The sequence below is a fragment of the Poecilia latipinna genome, unplaced genomic scaffold (assembly GCF_001443285.1).
Source record: "Poecilia latipinna isolate Pla-1442-1.1 unplaced genomic scaffold, P_latipinna-1.0 Scaffold120, whole genome shotgun sequence".
Lineage (NCBI taxonomy): Eukaryota > Metazoa > Chordata > Actinopteri > Cyprinodontiformes > Poeciliidae > Poecilia > Poecilia latipinna.
In genome coordinates, this window is record NW_015112736.1 from 458,437 (window position 1) to 477,139 (window position 18,703).

The following is an 18,703-nucleotide window of genomic DNA, read 5'->3' on the forward strand; positions in this document are numbered from 1 at the left end:
AAAAAAAAAAAAAAAAAAAAATCATTTTAAAAAATTAAAAAAAATTTTTTTAAAATAACAAAAAACCCAAAAAAAAAAAAAAAAAAAAAAAAAAAAAAGACATGGCAAGCTAGCTGGCTGGATGTTTTGTGATGTATGGATGGATGATGGATAGATGGAAGAGGACAAATCGATGGATGGATGAAGGATTATAATAGATAGATGAATATAGGTGAATAAATGTTTGATGACAGATTAATGGATGCATGGTGGAATCAGGATAATAGATATTTTGCAAAGAATTAATGAATACATGCAACTTCCAGACAATAACATAAGGATAAAAGAGAAGAGAGTTGAGAAAACCAGTGCATAAAGCAAGAACTAAATTTCCTGTGCCTGATATGCCGTGCCATCTTTCATCTTCTACGATGTTTATTTTATTTTATTTTTTTTATCCGCCAATCAAATCAGAGCAAATTCAGATCAACAGCATCAGATTAGGTTGGCCTCTTGCCTTTAAATGAAATTAAATATGTCCAGAGCCAAAATCTTTGATTCGCCACGTATTTAACCAGGATAAACAGCTGTTTAAAATATCTAGGTCATGTCTTTAAAAATGTGTCATAAATAGCTGAAAGAAGATACAAGATGTTTTAGTTTTGAATGAATTTATTTTCCTTCTTTTTTTTTCTCTCCATTAGGCGTTACAAGATTCTTAAAAAAAAAAAAAAGAAGAAGCTTTTCAATGGTAGGAGCAGTATATGACATATTTATGAGGCCTTCCACTGAGATTTAAACTGTACAGAGACAATATCAGCCACTAGCCATTGCGTAATCAGAGTGTAATCACAAACAGAATGACAGTTTCCTGTCCACACGCATACACACACGCGCACACACACACACACACACACCCCTTCGGTAAAGCCCCCGTCACTCATCCGCACCAGTCTCTCCGTCCAGAAACACTCCTGCTTTGGCTTCAGCAGGTCATTCGTGCCACGCCAAGCTCCAGACTGACAACAGCTGGCTCCTCTTTGGCAAGTTCACTGTTGCATGTCCCTTCCAGTTCTCCGTAGCTCTGCTTCCTGCTCTCGCTGCCGCTGCTGCCCTCTACTGTCCGCTCCGTGTCTGTGCTCTCCATGGCCTCCTCGCCCACTTCGTCTTGCTCGTCGTCCTCCTCGCGACGCTGCACCTCTTTGTGGTTGATGGGTGCGCCTAAGATGAGGGAGTCGGGCCGCGGTGGCAGGGGGTTGGTGCGTTGGTCTCTGGTTGGAGGAGGTGCCGGGGGGTCAGAGGTCGCAACGGGGGTCACACCAAGTTGTTTGAGCCTCTGGATGGATAGTGTGGGGACAAAAAAAACAAAAACACACATTTTATTCACCCTGGCTGGATTCACTTTTCACCCTTGTGCCTGATTTTACAACAGGAACAAATGGCGGAGTGCAGAGGAAACCAGAAGTTCACATACGCTGAATAAATAGACTCCTAAAAAATATTTTAAATTCAATTGCACCACAATTGATGTATTTTAAGGCTACGCCTGAAACACACTGATCTCTTGATTAGAAACTCATAAGAAATCAGGAAGAGTACTGTGTAGCTGCACAAGCCTGGCTTATCCTTCGGAGCAATCTTGAGACGCTTATAGGTTTCGCATTCATGCGCTGAAATGATAATATGCAAGTATAGACGTGATGGGAATGTCCGACCACCATCAAGAAGGAGACAGGCTCTGTGTCCCGGAGATGAAAGTATTTTGGCCATTATCCACAGTAAAACAGTTCTGTACCAACATGGGCTGAAATGCCACTCAGTGAGGAAGAAGCCATTACTCCAAAAGAAATATGACATCCCAGATTATGGTTTGCAGATGAACACAAGGACAAAATGCCAGATTATGGCTGTTTTTTTAGAGACACGTCTCGAGGTCTGAAGAAACTAAAGCGGAACTGGTTGGCCATAATGATCATCATTGGATGAGGAGGAGCCGCGGAGCATGGGGGTGGCAGCATCACACAACATCGAATTTGCAAATAGATCCGACAAGGCGTGTGAGAGTGATGCAGCCAACAAACCTGACGGAGACAAAGTTTTTGGGAGGAATGGGTCAGAACAAACTATTGTGAGAAGTTTGTGGAAAGAAACCCAAAAGGTTTGACCCAATTCGGACAGCTTCTCTAAAGTTCATACTTGCATATTTAAATGTTTGTACATTGATAGCGAGTTGAAGTGAAGTCAGATTTCTCAATCGTGAGCATCGACTTGGCTAATGAAGCAGGTTCTGAGGTGATATCGCTCTTATGTGCCATTTAAATCAATAGTCTAATTCAATACAAGCTATTAAAGATACTTTAATAACTCCAGAACATTTTAAACTTAGTTCTGACAGATCTAAACCATAAAGATCTGTAGAGAACCCTATGGCAGGTTAAACTTTTATTAAAGTAACATAGTATTTACAATCTAATAGGAATATCTCATTATTCTGTGGACTTTATTCAAGGACCAACATTGACAAAAAAAAAAAAAAAAAGTCACTTTAAAAGAAATTTGAATGAACCTTTTCTTGTCTACGCAAGACTTGTTTTTAGGTTCATCAGAGTTCATCAAGGAAACTGAATTAGTAATTCATGGCTTCCTGTTTACGACTTGGCGTGACATTTATCTTGATGGTGCGGTGGAAAGAAAAGAAAATAGATCTCCAAAGCTTATTAAATGAGAGACGCAGCTGTGGTTAGCGCCTTGGGATCACCAGGTTTCTAGATCAAATTTGACAGTACCTACATGTCAAATGATCTTTTTGGAAAGGTTAGATCTGCAGACGGTGTCAAAAACTCTCTTTCTGTGTGCTCCAACCTGAGCCAGCATAGGAGAAGGCATCAATAAATGTGCTCAAGTTAACCACAGAGTTTCCTCAATTGTTTTTCCTCAAAAAAAAAAAAAAAACATGAAATAAACTTAAGCCTGTGTCAATGTCTGTATGTACAAAATCAAAATCAAAAATATCAGAATCCAGTATTGCAGACAGAATCCCGCGCTCAAATTTCATCTTAAATTAATTATGCAAGTAAATAATAAACCAAACCCTGAAGTGACTGAAGTTGAAACATCTAAACATCTCTAAGAATTTGTGCATCATTACTGAAACACACAAATACAAAATGCTGAAAAGTCAACCAATGTGTGAAGTGGGATAGCTTAGGCGATTAGAGCAAATTCAGAGCTGCCTGTTAAGGCTCAAACTTGTGAGGGTATTAGAGTTCACATTTGCCTAGAGGTAATGATTCAAAGTGATGCAAATCAAACAGGCCTGAACAACTTTCTCTTCTCTCCACCCATGTGCTGCGTTAGGGTGAAAAAAAAATGTCAAAAGGAAGTGGGAGGAGGGGGGGGGGTTGAAGGTTGGAGGTGCCAATGCTTGCAGTGAGGTGCAAGTACATTCAAACGAATGACCAACAGAGAGACGTAGTTTTGTGGTCTGTTTTTACAGAAAGGAACACACAAACTTATTCAGCTGACGAGAGGAAACCTGCCATGTCTTTACTGTATTTTCACTACAAAAAGTTGCCCTTAAAACTTTTTCAAACAAGAAATCAACTTAAGCCATTTAAATAGGAATTGCACTCCAAACACAATCCAAACCAGGGTTAATGAGTTCGCACACACATTGTGACATTTGTTTATTTACTTGTGTAGGAAAGAAAGGATCATTTAAAACAGAGTTTCCTCAAGTAAATCCTAATCAGACATCAAACTAAATATGTTAAAATCTAAATAAATATTGGCTGTAGTGTCATGATAAGTGTTTCATGTTAGTCAATAAAATTGATCATTGATTAAGTTTTTGCTTTAAATACCGCAGAACCGGTGATGTGATATTTCCTGTTTGAGTCACAATTTCCTCTCAAGCTGCTATACTTTGTTGTGTCAAAAAAAAGAAAAAAAAACTATTACCAAGAACTGTCAGGTGAAATCACTCAATCAGGATTACTCATATATTGTGCACAACACAGAGAGCTTGTAGGACAACCAATAACGAAGGAGTTCTGGGTGAAAAGCTCTGCCAGGCAGAGACAACACCTGAGTTTTATACCAAGGATGAGGGATTCAAAACAAGGGGGCGAGATAGTATCTGGCTCTAATGCAGCTGCAGCAAAACAACTTGTGTGTGTAGCCCAGACAGGTTCTTGTGGGTGAGAGTTCACAAGCATTTAATCTAACATGATCAGTAGATGTCAACTTGTAATAATTTTACACCACTACTTTTTTTTTTCCCCTCCTTTCACTCCAAGCCATTGTTTTCCATTTTTAAGCAGTTGTGAGGCTTTATAGGGAAACCTACAACTGACTAGCTGCTGCACAAGTTGCTAAAAAGCGTGTTGCTAGGTTACAAGTGGGTGAGTTAGTTTATGCCACCAGCCTTGCTTAGTTGAGCTGAGAGAGGTCGAGAGGCTAAAGCTTCTCCTCTGCCTACATCCACCAGAATGCTGAGCAGTTCTGGAAGGAAGTTCAGTGAAATCATTGAACGTTCCAATGCACAAATATTCTACCGATACCGATAACGACCTATCACAATATATATTGTTATTGATTTATTGCCCAGCCTACTAAGACTTGTAAACTCAAATAACAATTAGAACTACGAGAAGTTATCAATGTGTTCCAAGCCCTGACAATTATGGAAGGTCACAAATGTCTTCCAGTGTTATTTTTTTTTAGGGGTCAACATCAATAGAAGTTCACAGACTAACCGCTCTAAGCTAAACATTTCTCAGTATACGTGTAAATGTACAAACAAGGGAATTCAACTCACAGTCTCCAGAGCTCGCAGTGTGCTCTCTGCTTGACGGCTGTTCTCCTTCAGAGTCAGAGTGGTTTTGAGGATGGACTGCCGTGGATGCATGGACCGATCGAACTGGTGGTACATGTTCCTCCAGAACCTTGGGAGCACAGGATTAAAAAGGCATAGAGGCAATATTCATAAATAAATACAAAGTCGGAGACCTGTAAAAGTGCAATACGGCAAACGCTGGCAAGTCGTGTGTCTGGTACTGACTTGAAATGGTATGGCAAGGTGGAGGGCTCCAGCACAGGATGTGCTTCAGAGTATGAAGGCTTGTAGAATGGATTCAAGTAGTTCTGCTTTTCACTCATCAGATAGGCCCAGAGTGAGTGAGTTCGCTCTCTAAGCCTAAGACACAGAGTGATGGTTAACAACAGCAGTCGTTTACACACCAGTCTATCCGAAACATCTGACTTCAGATGCTATTTTACTACCGGTTTTAGTAAAACCTTTAAATACATTGTATTGAGCTTAAACTGAACAATACAAAAGAAAATGCAGACATGCAGTCTGTCTGTGAAGCTCTTAACTTAGTGTCCTTAAACTTTTGCAACATATTTGCTTTGATAAATCTGACAAGGCAAAAAAAAAAAAAAAAGGAGGGGGTTGTTTTTTTTCCCAATAGTTTGTTCAAAGTGTCTCAAAGGGGTAAAAATACTGTCAACAAAATACAAGTTGAGATGTTTATACTTACTGCAGCTCCTCTCTCTGCCTCTGATTGTTCCCTAGGAAGTTTCCATACTGACAAGAGTGCACATGCTCATGGATCTGCAGCAGGAACCACTCGCTGTACTCAAAAGCCTAATGAGAGTGCCATTATTAGATGAAAGACAATCAAGCACATTGAAAGGAGGTGATGCAAATTCGTTATGCTGTCAGCAGATTCGCTCATACTTGCGGGAACTGCTCAGTCAGCTGATAAACACACTCGAGAAACTGAGTGAAGATCGGAGACACTTCCTTTGGATCCCCGTCGAGCTGGTCACACCTTGAAATACAGGATTACATTGATGGTCCAAAAAAAAAAATAACATCCAACCATGGGCTCCTGTTTCAGTTTTTTCCTCCATGAAAAAGAAGATTGCACCAGTTTTTTTTTTTTTGCCATATCTCCTTTATTCTCATTTAATAAACCTATTTAAGTGACTAAGTTTAGTCACTTGGAATCTGTTTCTACAAATCTTAGTATGCTACATTTCAACAGACAATTTGAATGTTGTTGCTGCAGACAGGCAGTTATTTTTTTTTAATAATAATAATAAAAAAGTATTATACATTTGTTTAACTGAAAGCAGTGATCAGATATTTTTCGGTTAACAAAATACAATAAATATCAGGGAGCAAAAACATAACAGTGTAATAACAGTGTAATAACTGTAAAATATCCAAAAAGTTCTAAAAGACAAAGATGAGTTTGGTAATGACCAACAACGATGGCACTCGACAAAATGCAACGTCTGCTACTGGTTTTCGATCATGTGATGTGTCCATCATGTTTTCACAAAGTAAAGCTCTTTGAACCGCCTCGTTACTGAAATGTGCTGCACGAACAAACCGGGTTGATTGATTGAAACTTGATTGACAATGTACTCAAGTAAACACATATAATGAATAAGGAAATATCTTGGGAGCGGAGTTAGCCTTTACCTGTCTGCAAACTTGTGACCAAAGGAAATCCAGTCTTTCTCTATTAGCACCTGACAAGACAAATGATTATATAACATAAGTTTGAAACAGCAGCAACTCACCTGGATAGAAGAGATTTAAACCAATATTCATACCATAAAGCCCTTGATGGTGCGATAATAGGGGTCCATGAGCAGCGACCCCAGGGCGCAGACTTGGGCAGTTCTGTCCCATCCATCTGAGCAGTGAACTAACACACTGGCCCCTTCTACTGTCACCGCCTAAGGAGTGAGTGTGTTTAGAGGAATTAGGCTTTTACTATGAGAAACAGGACAATATTAATGAAAAGACAAATGGTTACCTTTGTAAGACACACAGCTGCATCTACTACAGCTTTGATATGTCGCAGCCAGCCGCTGTTTTCCAGTCCCACCAGGTAGTCGCTCATGGTAAGAGACCGAGCTCCAATAACTACGAGAGAGAGAGAGAGAGAGAGAGAGACACACAGTCAGACAGCATATTAAAGCAAAGAGGTGTCTTGATGTTCTTCACAGCTCCCTTACCTTCCAGTAACTTCTGCAGGCTTGACCTCATTACGTGGATATTTTCGATCCCAACAAACTGAAAGCGGATGTTAGAGTAGTTGTCCTCGTTCTCGTAGCCTTTGCCAGCAGCGCGGTTGGCCAGCGCGTTCAGCTGCAGGAAAATTACGGTCTTTAAACTCACGTAAATCATTTCTTTTTTCTTTTTTTTTTTTTTTTTTAAAGAAAATAACTAAAATGTTACAACTTTACCTTTGGCCTCGTGTCCATGACGTAAACAAAGCGACTGTTGTGATTGGCCTTACTGATGGCCTGCAGCATGCTCTCATCTTCGAGGCACCGCGCGCTGAACCCAGAGAGAGGCTGACTGCAGCGACACACTGCCGCCTGTTGCACAAGATGACAGAAATGGCCAAATGTGACGACATTTCGACTACGCTCCATGAGTTACCTGTTATTTATAGTCATGGATTAACATTTTAAAGCCTTCTTTTGAATTCCAATCTAATTTTTTCCATGCTGTAAAGCCGATGTGATGAAAGACCAAGCATATCTTCAAGTTCTTGCCTTTCACTGTTACCTCGCAAGAAAATCCAGTTAACTCCGAGGCAAGCTTGTCGGTCAGTATGCCACAGAAGGTTTCTGCCTGAATTTCCACTCAGAGGTCATGAAAGGTGACTGTGACATATTTTTGTAATGTTGAGCTAATTTAAAAGGACGTTGTTTTAATTGATAGAAAAGGCACTTAAAGGACAATTTCTTTAATGCACCTTCATTAAAAACAGACAAAGAATCCTCAACTAAATTCTGAGTGGATTTGCGTGAAACGTGGCTTGCACATTGATGCAAGTACTGCAATCTGACTGTGATCTTCTCTTTTTTTCCCCCCCACTGCATAGGCATTGTATATTTAAAGCATCCAAAAAGGCCAAACTAGACTTTTGTAACATTGACACATATGATACATGTTATATTTGACATACGATGTCAAATATAAAAACGACAACATCAACTAAAAAGCCCTGAAAAACCGAACTATGCTCCAACAGAAAGTACCTTTTTCTCTTGGTAAAAGTATGTGAGCACAGGAAAGCGTCCTTTGCTTCGGAACTTGGAGCTGCCAACGATGATGGGCTTACTGGCTGTGATGGGAACGTACAGGTCGCGTGGATATGTCTCACACACCTAGAAAACCAACAGGAAAAAATTTATAGATATTAACGAAACGGAGAGAAATTTCAAACTCTTCCAGCTTAACAAGTTGCTTTGTTTAAATATGAGAAAATGCAGGGCGAGCGATGTTCTGTTCTCCAGACGTTTGCCACGTTACTGCTGGAGCTCAAAAGCAAAACTAAAAGTGAAGTTTTATCCCCCTCTAGTGGGCAACCATGGTACGACCTTTCCAAATGTGCAGCAATTGTTCATTCTTCTGCTGCGTTACAAATTAAAAAGGCTGCACCCCAGACATAGCCCACAACTTTTGGGAAAAAATGTGTTCCTATAATAATAATAAAAAAAGGGAATATTTCACTAACACATTGTGTCAAACATGAAACAACAACGTCAACTGCAACTATAATGCAGAGTTGGCATTCGGGAAGTCGGAAATGACTTTCGAGTAAACATGTGGTCCGACTGCTGATGCTTCGATTTCCTTGTGGAAGGTTGAGTTTATGATGGTCCAAAGGTTGAAACAGTCTTGAACCTTATGTGGTTGAATTTTTAACCTTTAATTTCCCATAATCCTCCAAATTACTGCGCCCTGAACTTTTCCATACATCCAACCAAACACAATCACACAGCATTTTTCACCAGCTGCATCTTTCAGGCTTCAAGGCTGACAAATCCTAAGCTGACCTTCCACAGATGATCATTCTACCACAGTAGAAGGCACCCAAGGCGTCAGCAAATATGAGATGCACCAAAAATGGGTAAATGTGTCAATAACCTCCGTGGGCAATTATATCAAAGATTTTTTTTTTTTATTACTTTAGTTAATGGTCTACCTTGTAGTCTCTGTTGACGTCAGTGTGCTGCCATTGGTCATTGGGGACGCCCATCCTCTCAAACTCCGCCCCCAGGTCGATGAGCTGCCAGCCCTCCTCTCTCTGCTGGTCGTTTTGCTTGGGGTTGTAGGAGAACGCGTAGAGTTCCTCGTAATGCACTGAGACAAATAGAAAATGCATGTCCCAAATTCCAGTCGGTATGCACAGTTTTAAGCGCACTTTGTCCACAGAAACCTGTTCAAGGAGGCTTTCTGGGTATTATTTTCTCACACTGATCATTTCCACTGCAAGATTCAGGAACATCGGATTACCAGGGTAGAAGTGTACATTACTTACTGGTTTATCACTTCCAGCATTTGAGTTCACTCTTCTTCCAAATTAAAAAAAAAGACTAATGCTTAAAACATTTTGAAAATTACAATCCTCCGACTTCCACTCCTATGAAAAAGTGCCAGCAGGCAAAACACGATTTCTTGTGTTTTTCTTCTCTCTTTAGAAAGTTTTTTTTTTTTTTCCCTAAAATTCCACCCGATTGCCACAGAAACCAAATAGCCGCTTGTGATATCTTTGACAGCAACAGCTGCAATTGTTTTCACAGGCAGAAAGTCTATTCCATCCTTGTTGAGGAATCTTAAACCAGCTCCTCTTTTGCAGAGTTCTTGGCTAAACTGGAAGACTGTCAAGCACAAATGTCATGCTTTTTAAGGTCAAGCCACAACATCGTAACTGGAAGTAATTCCAGAAACTTTCTAACTCACTCAAAACTTTATTTAGTTTTTTTTATTTAACCACTGAGAGACAAATTTTGCTGGTGTCCTTTGGATCATTGTCTTGTGGGATAAATGAAGCAAGTTTAAGCTTATGGTCACAAAATTATGGCAGCATATTCTACTTCAGGATCTTTTGCTAGAGAGCAAGTGAAACTAGACAAAAACATGTGGCTAATCAGAAATATTTAGTTAACAGTTGGGGCGATTATATTTTCATATAGGCCCAGGCAGGCTTTGGTAGCTCTTTTCCCCCTCGAATACAGAAAATCGTACTTCCGAAACTGCTTTTCGAATGTATTCAGATTATCTTTGATATTAAAACACATCTTCACAGTGAAAATCAGCAAAACCTTTTACAAGGACAAAAAAAAAAAAAAAATCAGGAGAACGGACGGTGAAAATCACCTGGCCGCAGTAGACGCAGCAGTGAACTATAGATGTCATGGCAGTCTCTTTCCCTCTGTACCACAAAATGAACCACCCTGAAGTTCCGGCACTGGATGACCAGCGGGCAGCCCGAGGTGGTCAGGCTCTGCTTCTCCACCGAGGCTATGTGGTGGTGCAAAATCTGGGGAGAAAAAAAAAAAACAAAAAAAAAAAAAGGAGGGGACGACAGTTGATTATTTTCAGCAGATGTCGGAAAAACCCGCAGGATCCTCCCTGTGCAGGATGTCGGGTAAACCCTCAAGAGCACGACTGAAACTGTTCTGAAATGTGCTCAACACAAGCAGGCTTTCATAAACTCTTAATACTCAGCAGATTATATTCCTCGGTGTAGTTTGTTCCCCACCCTTCATAGGAAATAATTAAAACATAGACTCATCTGCATAGGGTAATGATAAATAGAGGACACCGAGATAAACAGAAACACACACACACACACACTTGTGCAGCCTTAATGTTGACAGCACCAGCCGTTAAGACATTCTCTCTCATGCTGTTTAATATTTTATGAGGTTCCTATTAAACTCTGATAAAATCTCTCCCCTGGACTCTGCAGACTGATCACAAAATGACTTCCCACACAACTCACACATGCAGTGTCATGCAACTTTCGTGTCAAAAGACACACACAGGAAGCAGCAGAAACGGAAGGATGCGGATATGTTTAAATTTGTAAAATAACAAAAAAAAAAACAGAAACCGTTTCCATCTCTCAGCACAATGAGCAGGAAACGGGGCCAGAATGAGGTGAGAGTTTGGATTTTTGCTGCACAGAGCATTTTAAACCACACAAACCCTTTCCCACAATGCAGTTCAGGGCCAAGCTCTTACATCATACGGCAAACTAAAGGCTGTACTAGTGGAGAGCATTTAAATAAAATTAATGATATATTTATAAAATTGTTAAAGATTGAAAAATCAGCACTGCACACTGAGTAAATTGTGCATCAAAATGTTATTGGAAAAGGATGAACTGCTGAAATAGATCCTGTTTTTGCTCTGGGCTCATTAGAGCTCTAATGATTTCCTTCCTAGAGTGTTTCACATCCTTCTTTAAACCATCACACTGCTTATGCTCTGCCACGGCAACACAAAAACAGTAAATTAGATATATATAAAAAAAATCTTATCAGAGTCATCTGAGATCGTCTTTCAGATCACGAATGAAAACACACACACACAACACACACACCTCCTCCTCCTCTCCAGTACGCAGAAAAGCCTGAATGGAAAACGTGCTACTGCTTATTGGGTGTTGTTATGAAACTCTAACCACAGGTAGCTATGCCTCCTTTTTCACTCTTTCTTAAACAACTCTACAGCCGACACGCAAACTGTACTTCCTCAGTCTGCGGGCTTGCTTGGCAACGTCTCTTTAAAGGAGAGATAAAAGCAGTGGGACACCGAAGCGCCTTTATTTTACTGTTTCAGTAAAATAGTCATTTATGGACTTGGAATGCAACTGAAGCGTTTGTCGAGAACTCTATTGTTCTATTCTTTGATGTGCAATTTAGCTAAAAGGAGTTGCAATTACAAAGCTACAGTGCAGTTCTCCCCACCTGCCAATATTCCACTGCCACGACGAAATAAGGGGAGTTAATTAGTCGGTTAAATGGAGGTTTATAATAAGAAACAGGCCTCATTATTTCGTTAGTGATTTCATTTTTTTTTTTTTTCCTTCTTTTTAAATCTTGGCTCTTCCCACACCACACCTCTCAAGCTGTGAATTTGCTGTGTTACATTCAACAGTGCAGAGGAAAAACTGAGGATTAAAGCTGAGCTAAAGATGATACTTTTTGGATTTGTGCAGCTTTGAATTGGCGCACGCATGCACGCTAACCAGCAAAGCCAACTTTATGAAGCTGGCATGCTGTGTGTAAGTAAACAATGACGCGGCATTAGGATGCAACCAATATATATATATATATATATATATATATATATATATATATATATATATATATATATATATATATATATAGAGAGAGAGAGAGAGAGAGAGAGAACAGAGCACAGACAGACAACTTATACAGGGTATAGAACAACAACATATAGAAAGACTGGCAGAGTGTAGAAACTCAGATGGTAGCGAAACTGTAACGACCGTCGCAGGCCTTCTTGTCTGCACGGCTGCAGCTGCAGTGCCATCCTAAGATAACATATTTGCGACAAAGTGATTGAAATATTTCTAAGAACGTAGAACAATTAGGACCAAGTTGTTGCTTTTAACCTTTACATTGTGAGATTGTGAGAAATGACTTGTGCAGTTTCTCATTTTAACCATCTATCGCCGCACCATTTGGAGCCTTACTGGCTCAGTCAAATCCCGGTATCTTGGTTTAAAACCAGTAGACCTCCTGAACAACGGCTGCACCGACTGCATCGCCATCCCCCAACAACTCTTTGAGAATCCTAACCGTGGAGTCGGATCCAAACTTGTGAACGTATAAAAGACAAGCAGACGCCTCGCCGCTCGACCCACTCACCCAGATCTCCTGGCCAGCAGAGGCTGTGTTGTTGGAGCCGCTTTCCACAAAAATGAGATGCGTAGCGGTGAGGTACAGTGTGCCATTTGTGGATTTGTTGCTGAAGCGATCCACCAGCCGCACCTGCTCCACCTGCAAACGCACAAGTGTGTGAGGAAGTAATCTGTGAGCCCTCAGCAGGAAAGTCCGCTTCTTTGGCTGTACATCGGCCGTATCAAAGACAAAGAGATGAATTATGAACACCTGAGAAAACTGAACATAAGGTGCGTAGGTAGCACTTGGTGCAGGTCTATTACATAACGCTGACCACCTGGCGATGCTTTCGGCCGCCAGATCTTTTATAATACAGACAAACAGTGACTTAAAAATAAAGAACAAAAGTTTAACCATTAACCGATTAATTTTGTATGAATGTCACAGATTTATTTTTTCTGATAGGAAACTCTCATATCCAATCAACTTAATATTTTTTTTTAAAACATGTACCTTATCTGTTAATACATAAATGTAAAGTATAAAAATACCTAAAATCAGCTTTTTTTTTCTTCTTTTTTTTTTAAGAGAATACAACGTTATCTTGCTTGGGTAAACTAAGGCTTGCTGTTAGATGACAAAAAGCGAAAATGCTGAAGAGGCATTGAGATTTTTGTGCCCGGCACTGAATGCGGGTCTCCATTTCTTGCCATTGCTGCTAAATATCCAAAACTGCGATACACCACATTAACTCTGCCAGTGTTGACTCAGACTTCCTCTTCCTTCCTGCTGTTAGGCTGCTGTTCCCTGATACGATGTCGTAACGAAGCCTGTCTGTCTCCAAGCAACCCCAGGGTCAGAGTTTTGTCATAAATAAGGCTCTCATTAGATACAGGAAGTCAGGGTTGTGTTTAGCTGAAGGTAGAAGCTAATAATAAAAAAAAAATGGAAGAAAACACAATCCTTTGTTAATACTCCAACTGAGAATATGTGGGACTGACTTTACACAAAAGACTCTCAACAGTTTCTCAGTACTGAATTTAGATACCAGGTTTTCTAGATTAACAAAGAGTTAGGACACACCTTGTCTCCAGGTAATCACACCCTCCTAATCCCAGTGTTTTTTGTTTTTTTTCCTGCAACAGTTGTATATTCAACTGGCTTCAAGTTAAGAGGGAAAAAAAAGTCAAACCATGACTTGTATGATGAAATATCCAAAATCCACACCCTAACTAAACTAAAAAGTAATCTTCTTTAGCTCACATCGTCAAGCCTACTTGACTGGGTAATAGTAGATAAATTATCAGACAGAAATTGGATTTTTTTTTTTTTTCAAATTTCCCTCTACTGACTCTGATCGGCGATCCAGTTTATCTATTTAACATATTTGAAGTGATTTAGTACTAAGAGTTTGCACCATTTTCTTTCCAGAAATAGTCTAACCAAATTGCATGTGTTTTGTGCCTTTGTGTACCAAATGTTTAACCAAAAACTAAAAAGATATGCGATATGTGTTAGGGAAATGTTTTAATCCGCAGGCTGAGGAATATTGTAATTCCGTCATTTTCTGTATCATCCAAAGCTATTATACCTTTATCAAAAAAGACTGAGCATTTTTTCCCTCTCCTGTAGATGTTATAGCTATTAAACTTTTACAAAACAAAAAAAGAAAAGGAATTGGTCATAAGCTGTAGCATCAGGTTGCACCTCATAGATGATCAGAAATTGCTGTAAACCAGTAAAAACCTGATCGGTGCATCTGTAGTAAAAGCCTCCTTTTCTTACTTGAAAGTGTTAAATATCGGATTTAATCTGTATGGGTTTCACTTACCTTCTCTGCTGTTACAAAGAAATCTGGGTCACTTACTAGAAAAACCAGTTATTGTGTTGTTGTTGTTTTTTGTCTGGCCAGAAATTACTTAATACTGAAATATGCAGATGCCATATTGTCAACATCTTTTCAGCTCCAAATGCCTGGCAAAGCTAAACTGAACTACCTGTTTATGTCTGGACTACATCTGTGGGCTATTTATTTGTCATAATTTCCAGAAAAAGAATGTATTATTTGCCAGGACATCGTTATAATAAACATAAATCTGCTAAGGTTATAGAAAAGCTAAAGATCTACAGCTCCGACATACGATCAGCTGCTTTGCAAAAAGGCCTATCAGTCTGCCAGTCTATCTCTATGGAACTTCATCTTTCCTTTGGGTTTCTATCTCAATAGATCCACCGAGGATCATTACCCAAATCAATAATAAAGGTGGTAGCTACTTATATTACAATCTGGGTGTCATGCTATCTGTTATAGAAAGAAAAAAAAAGAAAAAAAAACAGCTAATTGATGCTCGTCACGTCTGCCACCTGGAGCTGCTGAGCGACACCTGCTCGTCGTCACACTAGAAGCTCTATACAAAACACATTCAATTCAACATCTGCATAATGCTGAAGGTAGCGACATTCAAGCTCTGCAAACCAACCAGAAAGACAGGGCCCGATTGCTGACTGTACCCCATCCAACTGCAAATAGCAAAAAATGTTAGCTACCTTAGGCGTTCGGATATGTTCCATTTCTCCGAGTACAGACGACTGTCAGCGGCTGCAAGGATTCACACGATGCCCTCTTGAGATAACGCTATCATTGATTGTTGAAAGCCCTAACGGTGGAATTAGCCCCTTTACTTTTTCGGTGGTACCCGATATGAGTTTATTGTCAATTATTTCGGTCCTCCATCCGCGTAAAGTCCCCCACCGTGACGCCAAGACATGGGATATGAGAATTTCAAAATAAGGGCACGGAGCATTTCTGCAGAGAACGTGCTTTGGGACTGGGGAGCCGGGCTCCAACGGAAGATTTCGTCTTCTTGATTGTTTTTAATCGGCAGTTGGCAAAAAAAAAATGCTGTGTTGTTTGGTTGCTTCGAGAAGTAATACTGATATTAAAGTGAACACTATTATAATCCCTGTAAGACGAGATACTATCTCATCATATTGATAGTATCTCAGTGGCAGAAACGGGCTGCTAGATTACAATTTTACATTTTTTGTGTGTAAAATTATAAAACTATTTTATGTATTTATTTGTTTCCTTAATACTTTTTATCAATACTTTATGTCCTGCTAGGACCTCACATCACATGCATAATAATAATAATAATAATAATAATAATAATTAATAATAATAATAATAATAATAATAAAACAACTAATTACTAAGATTTCCACGACTCAGTGAGCAACATTAAAAAGCTGTCTTAAGACAATGCCCGCAAACTAAGTACATAATTGTAGTTTTTATTTGGAAAACTATGTCGGAATAAGATTTGTCATGACGGCACCAACGGTGGCATTTCTGCGCATGTACAATCTTTAACCGGAAGTAAAGTGGGAACGATGGGCAATGTAGTTAAAAAAAAATACCCAAAATGCACTTGCATTCGGGAAATACCAGGCGGGCAATAGAAAAGTAATACCATGCGGAAAGTACGATATTTATAGCTTTCTTGAGTGTAAGAACAATACCGTATGGAGTAAAATATCAGTATTCAGAAGTGAAATAGCTCCGGAGTCACTGGGAAGATAAGACATTCTCATTTTATAATGTTTTGAGCAAAGATAAGACCGCTTATTTTGCTCTCGCGCGGGCATGCGAGCTAACTGACGCTTGCTAACAGTTAACGCTTGAGCTCTTTATCCTACGGCTTATTAATGCAAATTGTTTACCTTTTATAGCAAAATGTCTGGTTTTAACTTTGGCGGTGGGAATCTGGGCTCCACCAACACGGGTGGAGGATTCACATTTGGTGGTGTCACAAGGTAATACATATATTTAAATAGCCGACGTGGCTAACGTTAGCATTGTTTAATTTTTACTTTGTAGGAAGCGTGCGTTACTTTTTACTGTAAATCCGAAGTATGTTCTACTCCAGAACTCTGCTTAGCACGGGATTAGCTAAAAGCGTGGTATAATATGTTTCCTCATCTTTTTTTGTTAGTTTTAGATTTCTTGGTTGTGCTACTACTTATGTGCAAAAATAAACTGATGCATCTATAGAAACGAAAGCTCGTCATTATAGACTGTTCCTATTTTTATTTTTACCCAACCAATTTTTTACAACTATTTTCAGAGTTTTCTTTTAATTGGTTTAATGTTTAATTTTGCAGCACAGAAGGGTTGATTACTGTGCAGATAAGACTTCGTTTTAATCAGATTTTTTATTATTATTTATTCAAGGCAAATGGTTGACTAAATTTATTTATTTATTTATTTTAAAGTACACCTGCAGCCAATACCGGTGGCCTTTCGTTTGGGACTCCTCTGGGAACAGCAGCTGCCACCCCTGCTCCGACCACGAGTAGCACCCCATCTCTTGGTCTTGGAGGTGTTCTTTTTGCTCAGAAACCTGCGGGAGGTTTCTCTTTCAACACACCTGCCTCAAGTAAGCATTACTTTTATATTGCAGAAAATTACAAGAAGTTGTTGACATAATTGTTTTAAAAGTTATCCATCATGTAATAACCGTCATTGGAATTTTATTGTTTTAGCATCCTCTGCTGCCCCCACAGGTCTTACATTAGGTATGTATACAAAATAAAATTAACAAAGGTTTGATTTATCATTAAGCTTAGAGCCTCTGATGCGTAACTGGGTCCTTTTTGACCCGGTGAGGTCATCTTTTTGCAATATCTTTGTAATGAAAAGTTTTCATCACTTCATATTCCAGGTATTCCTCAAGAAACATGTTACTGATATCATGCAATTCAAATTTTTAATTTACCTTTTATACATTTTAAGAAATAGCATGTTTTATGTTACTACCCCATTCTTCCGTGAGTGGGTCCAAAATGACCCGCATTCATTTCCTATGGAATTTAATGGGAATCTTTGTTTCTTACCAATTGTTACTGTCAGGAAAACAGTTTTTTGTGAACCAAACACACTAAGACCTAAGTGTCACCCCTGAATAATATTATTTTATATAGCAAGAACTCTTACATATAAGTATTATCTTTATTTTTTTATCTCACAAATGTGTTTGTGTCAATCATGAGTACTGTGACAGCGTTATTGTCACAAATCAACATATTAGCCTTCTTCAAAATTACCCAACACTAGTTATTTAACCAAATAGGTAACATTACCACCTGTACTTTATTGTGCGTCTTTATTATTTGTGTGTGCGTGTCTGTGTGTCTGACGCCCTGAATGAGAAAACCGAGAGAGAGACTGTGCTGAATGACATGCAAAACCTGTTGATCAATGTGTTCAAGGATCTTTCTTTTATCATCTCAATAAATAAAATAAAAATTCATCGCTATAGAAATAAATGCATAAACAAATGAGCCAGAAAAGTATAGAGTGCCTTCTTTGGGTCGGGGAGGATGTCCTGCCCCAAGTGGAGGAGTTCAAGTATCTCAGGATCTTGTTCACCAATGAGGGAAAAATGGAGCAGGAGATAAACAGGCAGATTGGTGCAGCGTCTGCAGTGAAGCGGGCGCTGTACCGATCTGTCGTGGTGAAGAGAGAGCTGAGCCAAAAAGCAAAGCTCTTGAGTCATGTCCGAAAAAACGAGGTCATGGATACAAGCGGCCAAAATTAGTTTTCCCTATAGAGTGACTAGGCTCTCCCTTAGAGATAGGGTGAGAAGGTCAGATATTCAGGAGAGACTCTGAGTCGAACCGCTGCTCCTTCACGTCGAGAGGAGCCAGTTGAGGTGACTCCGCATCTGGTCAGGATGCCTTCTGGATGCCTTTCTGGTGAGGTGTTCCGGGGACGTCCCACCAGGAGGAGGCCTGGGGAAGACCCAAGACACGCTGACAATGTTTCTCAGCTGGTCTGGGAACGCCATGGGTTCCCCCAGAGGAGCTGGAACAAGTGGCTGGGGGAGAGCGAACTCTGAGCCTCCTTACTTAGGCTGCTGACCCCGTGACCCGACTCTGGATAAATGATGGATGGATGGATGGATGGATGGATGATGGATAGATAAATCACACACATACACACACTCACATGTGTGATACACATAGC

The 18,703-nt window shown here is 39.7% G+C and overlaps 2 protein-coding genes across 4 annotated transcripts in view; one reads left to right on the top strand and one right to left on the bottom strand.

The window, feature by feature from the left end:
- Window positions 1–896: 896 nt before the first annotated feature.
- Window positions 897–15,406, bottom strand: mtmr6 (myotubularin related protein 6). The gene is made up of 15 exons (XM_015028322.1): window positions 15,223–15,406; window positions 12,703–12,834; window positions 10,178–10,340; window positions 9,003–9,160; window positions 8,053–8,181; window positions 7,249–7,383; window positions 7,018–7,150; window positions 6,816–6,925; window positions 6,610–6,735; window positions 6,476–6,525; window positions 5,723–5,816; window positions 5,523–5,629; window positions 5,042–5,176; window positions 4,799–4,925; window positions 897–1,315 (listed from the first exon to the last, which is right to left on the bottom strand). The coding sequence occupies exons 1-15, from the start codon at window positions 15,244–15,246 to the stop codon at window positions 965–967; spliced, it is 1,974 nt and encodes a 657-aa protein (XP_014883808.1). The 5' UTR covers window positions 15,247–15,406; the 3' UTR covers window positions 897–964.
- A 678-nt stretch (window positions 15,407–16,084) lies between these two features.
- Window positions 16,085–18,703, top strand: part of nup58 (nucleoporin 58) — a 16,058-nt gene continuing 13,439 nt past the window's right edge. For 2 of the 3 annotated variants that reach the window (XM_015028324.1, XM_015028325.1), the window contains exons 1-3: window positions 16,086–16,491; window positions 16,951–17,114; window positions 17,221–17,253. In XM_015028324.1, the coding sequence (XP_014883810.1) occupies window positions 16,412–16,491; window positions 16,951–17,114; window positions 17,221–17,253 (277 nt within the window). In that variant the 5' untranslated portion in view covers window positions 16,086–16,411. Of the gene's footprint in view, window positions 16,492–16,950; window positions 17,115–17,220; window positions 17,254–18,703 lie in introns of all 3 variants that reach the window. The other variant, XM_015028323.1, reaches the window with a different exon arrangement.

Coding starts and splice junctions, on each gene's coding strand:
- mtmr6 (XM_015028322.1), bottom strand. CDS start 15,246: ATGGAACATATCCGAACGCCTAAG. Junction 10,341..12,702: donor CTGCTGGCCAGGAGATCTGG/GTGAGTGGGTCG, acceptor TTTTCTCCCCAG/ATTTTGCACCACCACATAGC. Junction 6,926..7,017: donor CCTGCAGAAGTTACTGGAAG/GTAAGGGAGCTG, acceptor TCTCTCTCGTAG/TTATTGGAGCTCGGTCTCTT.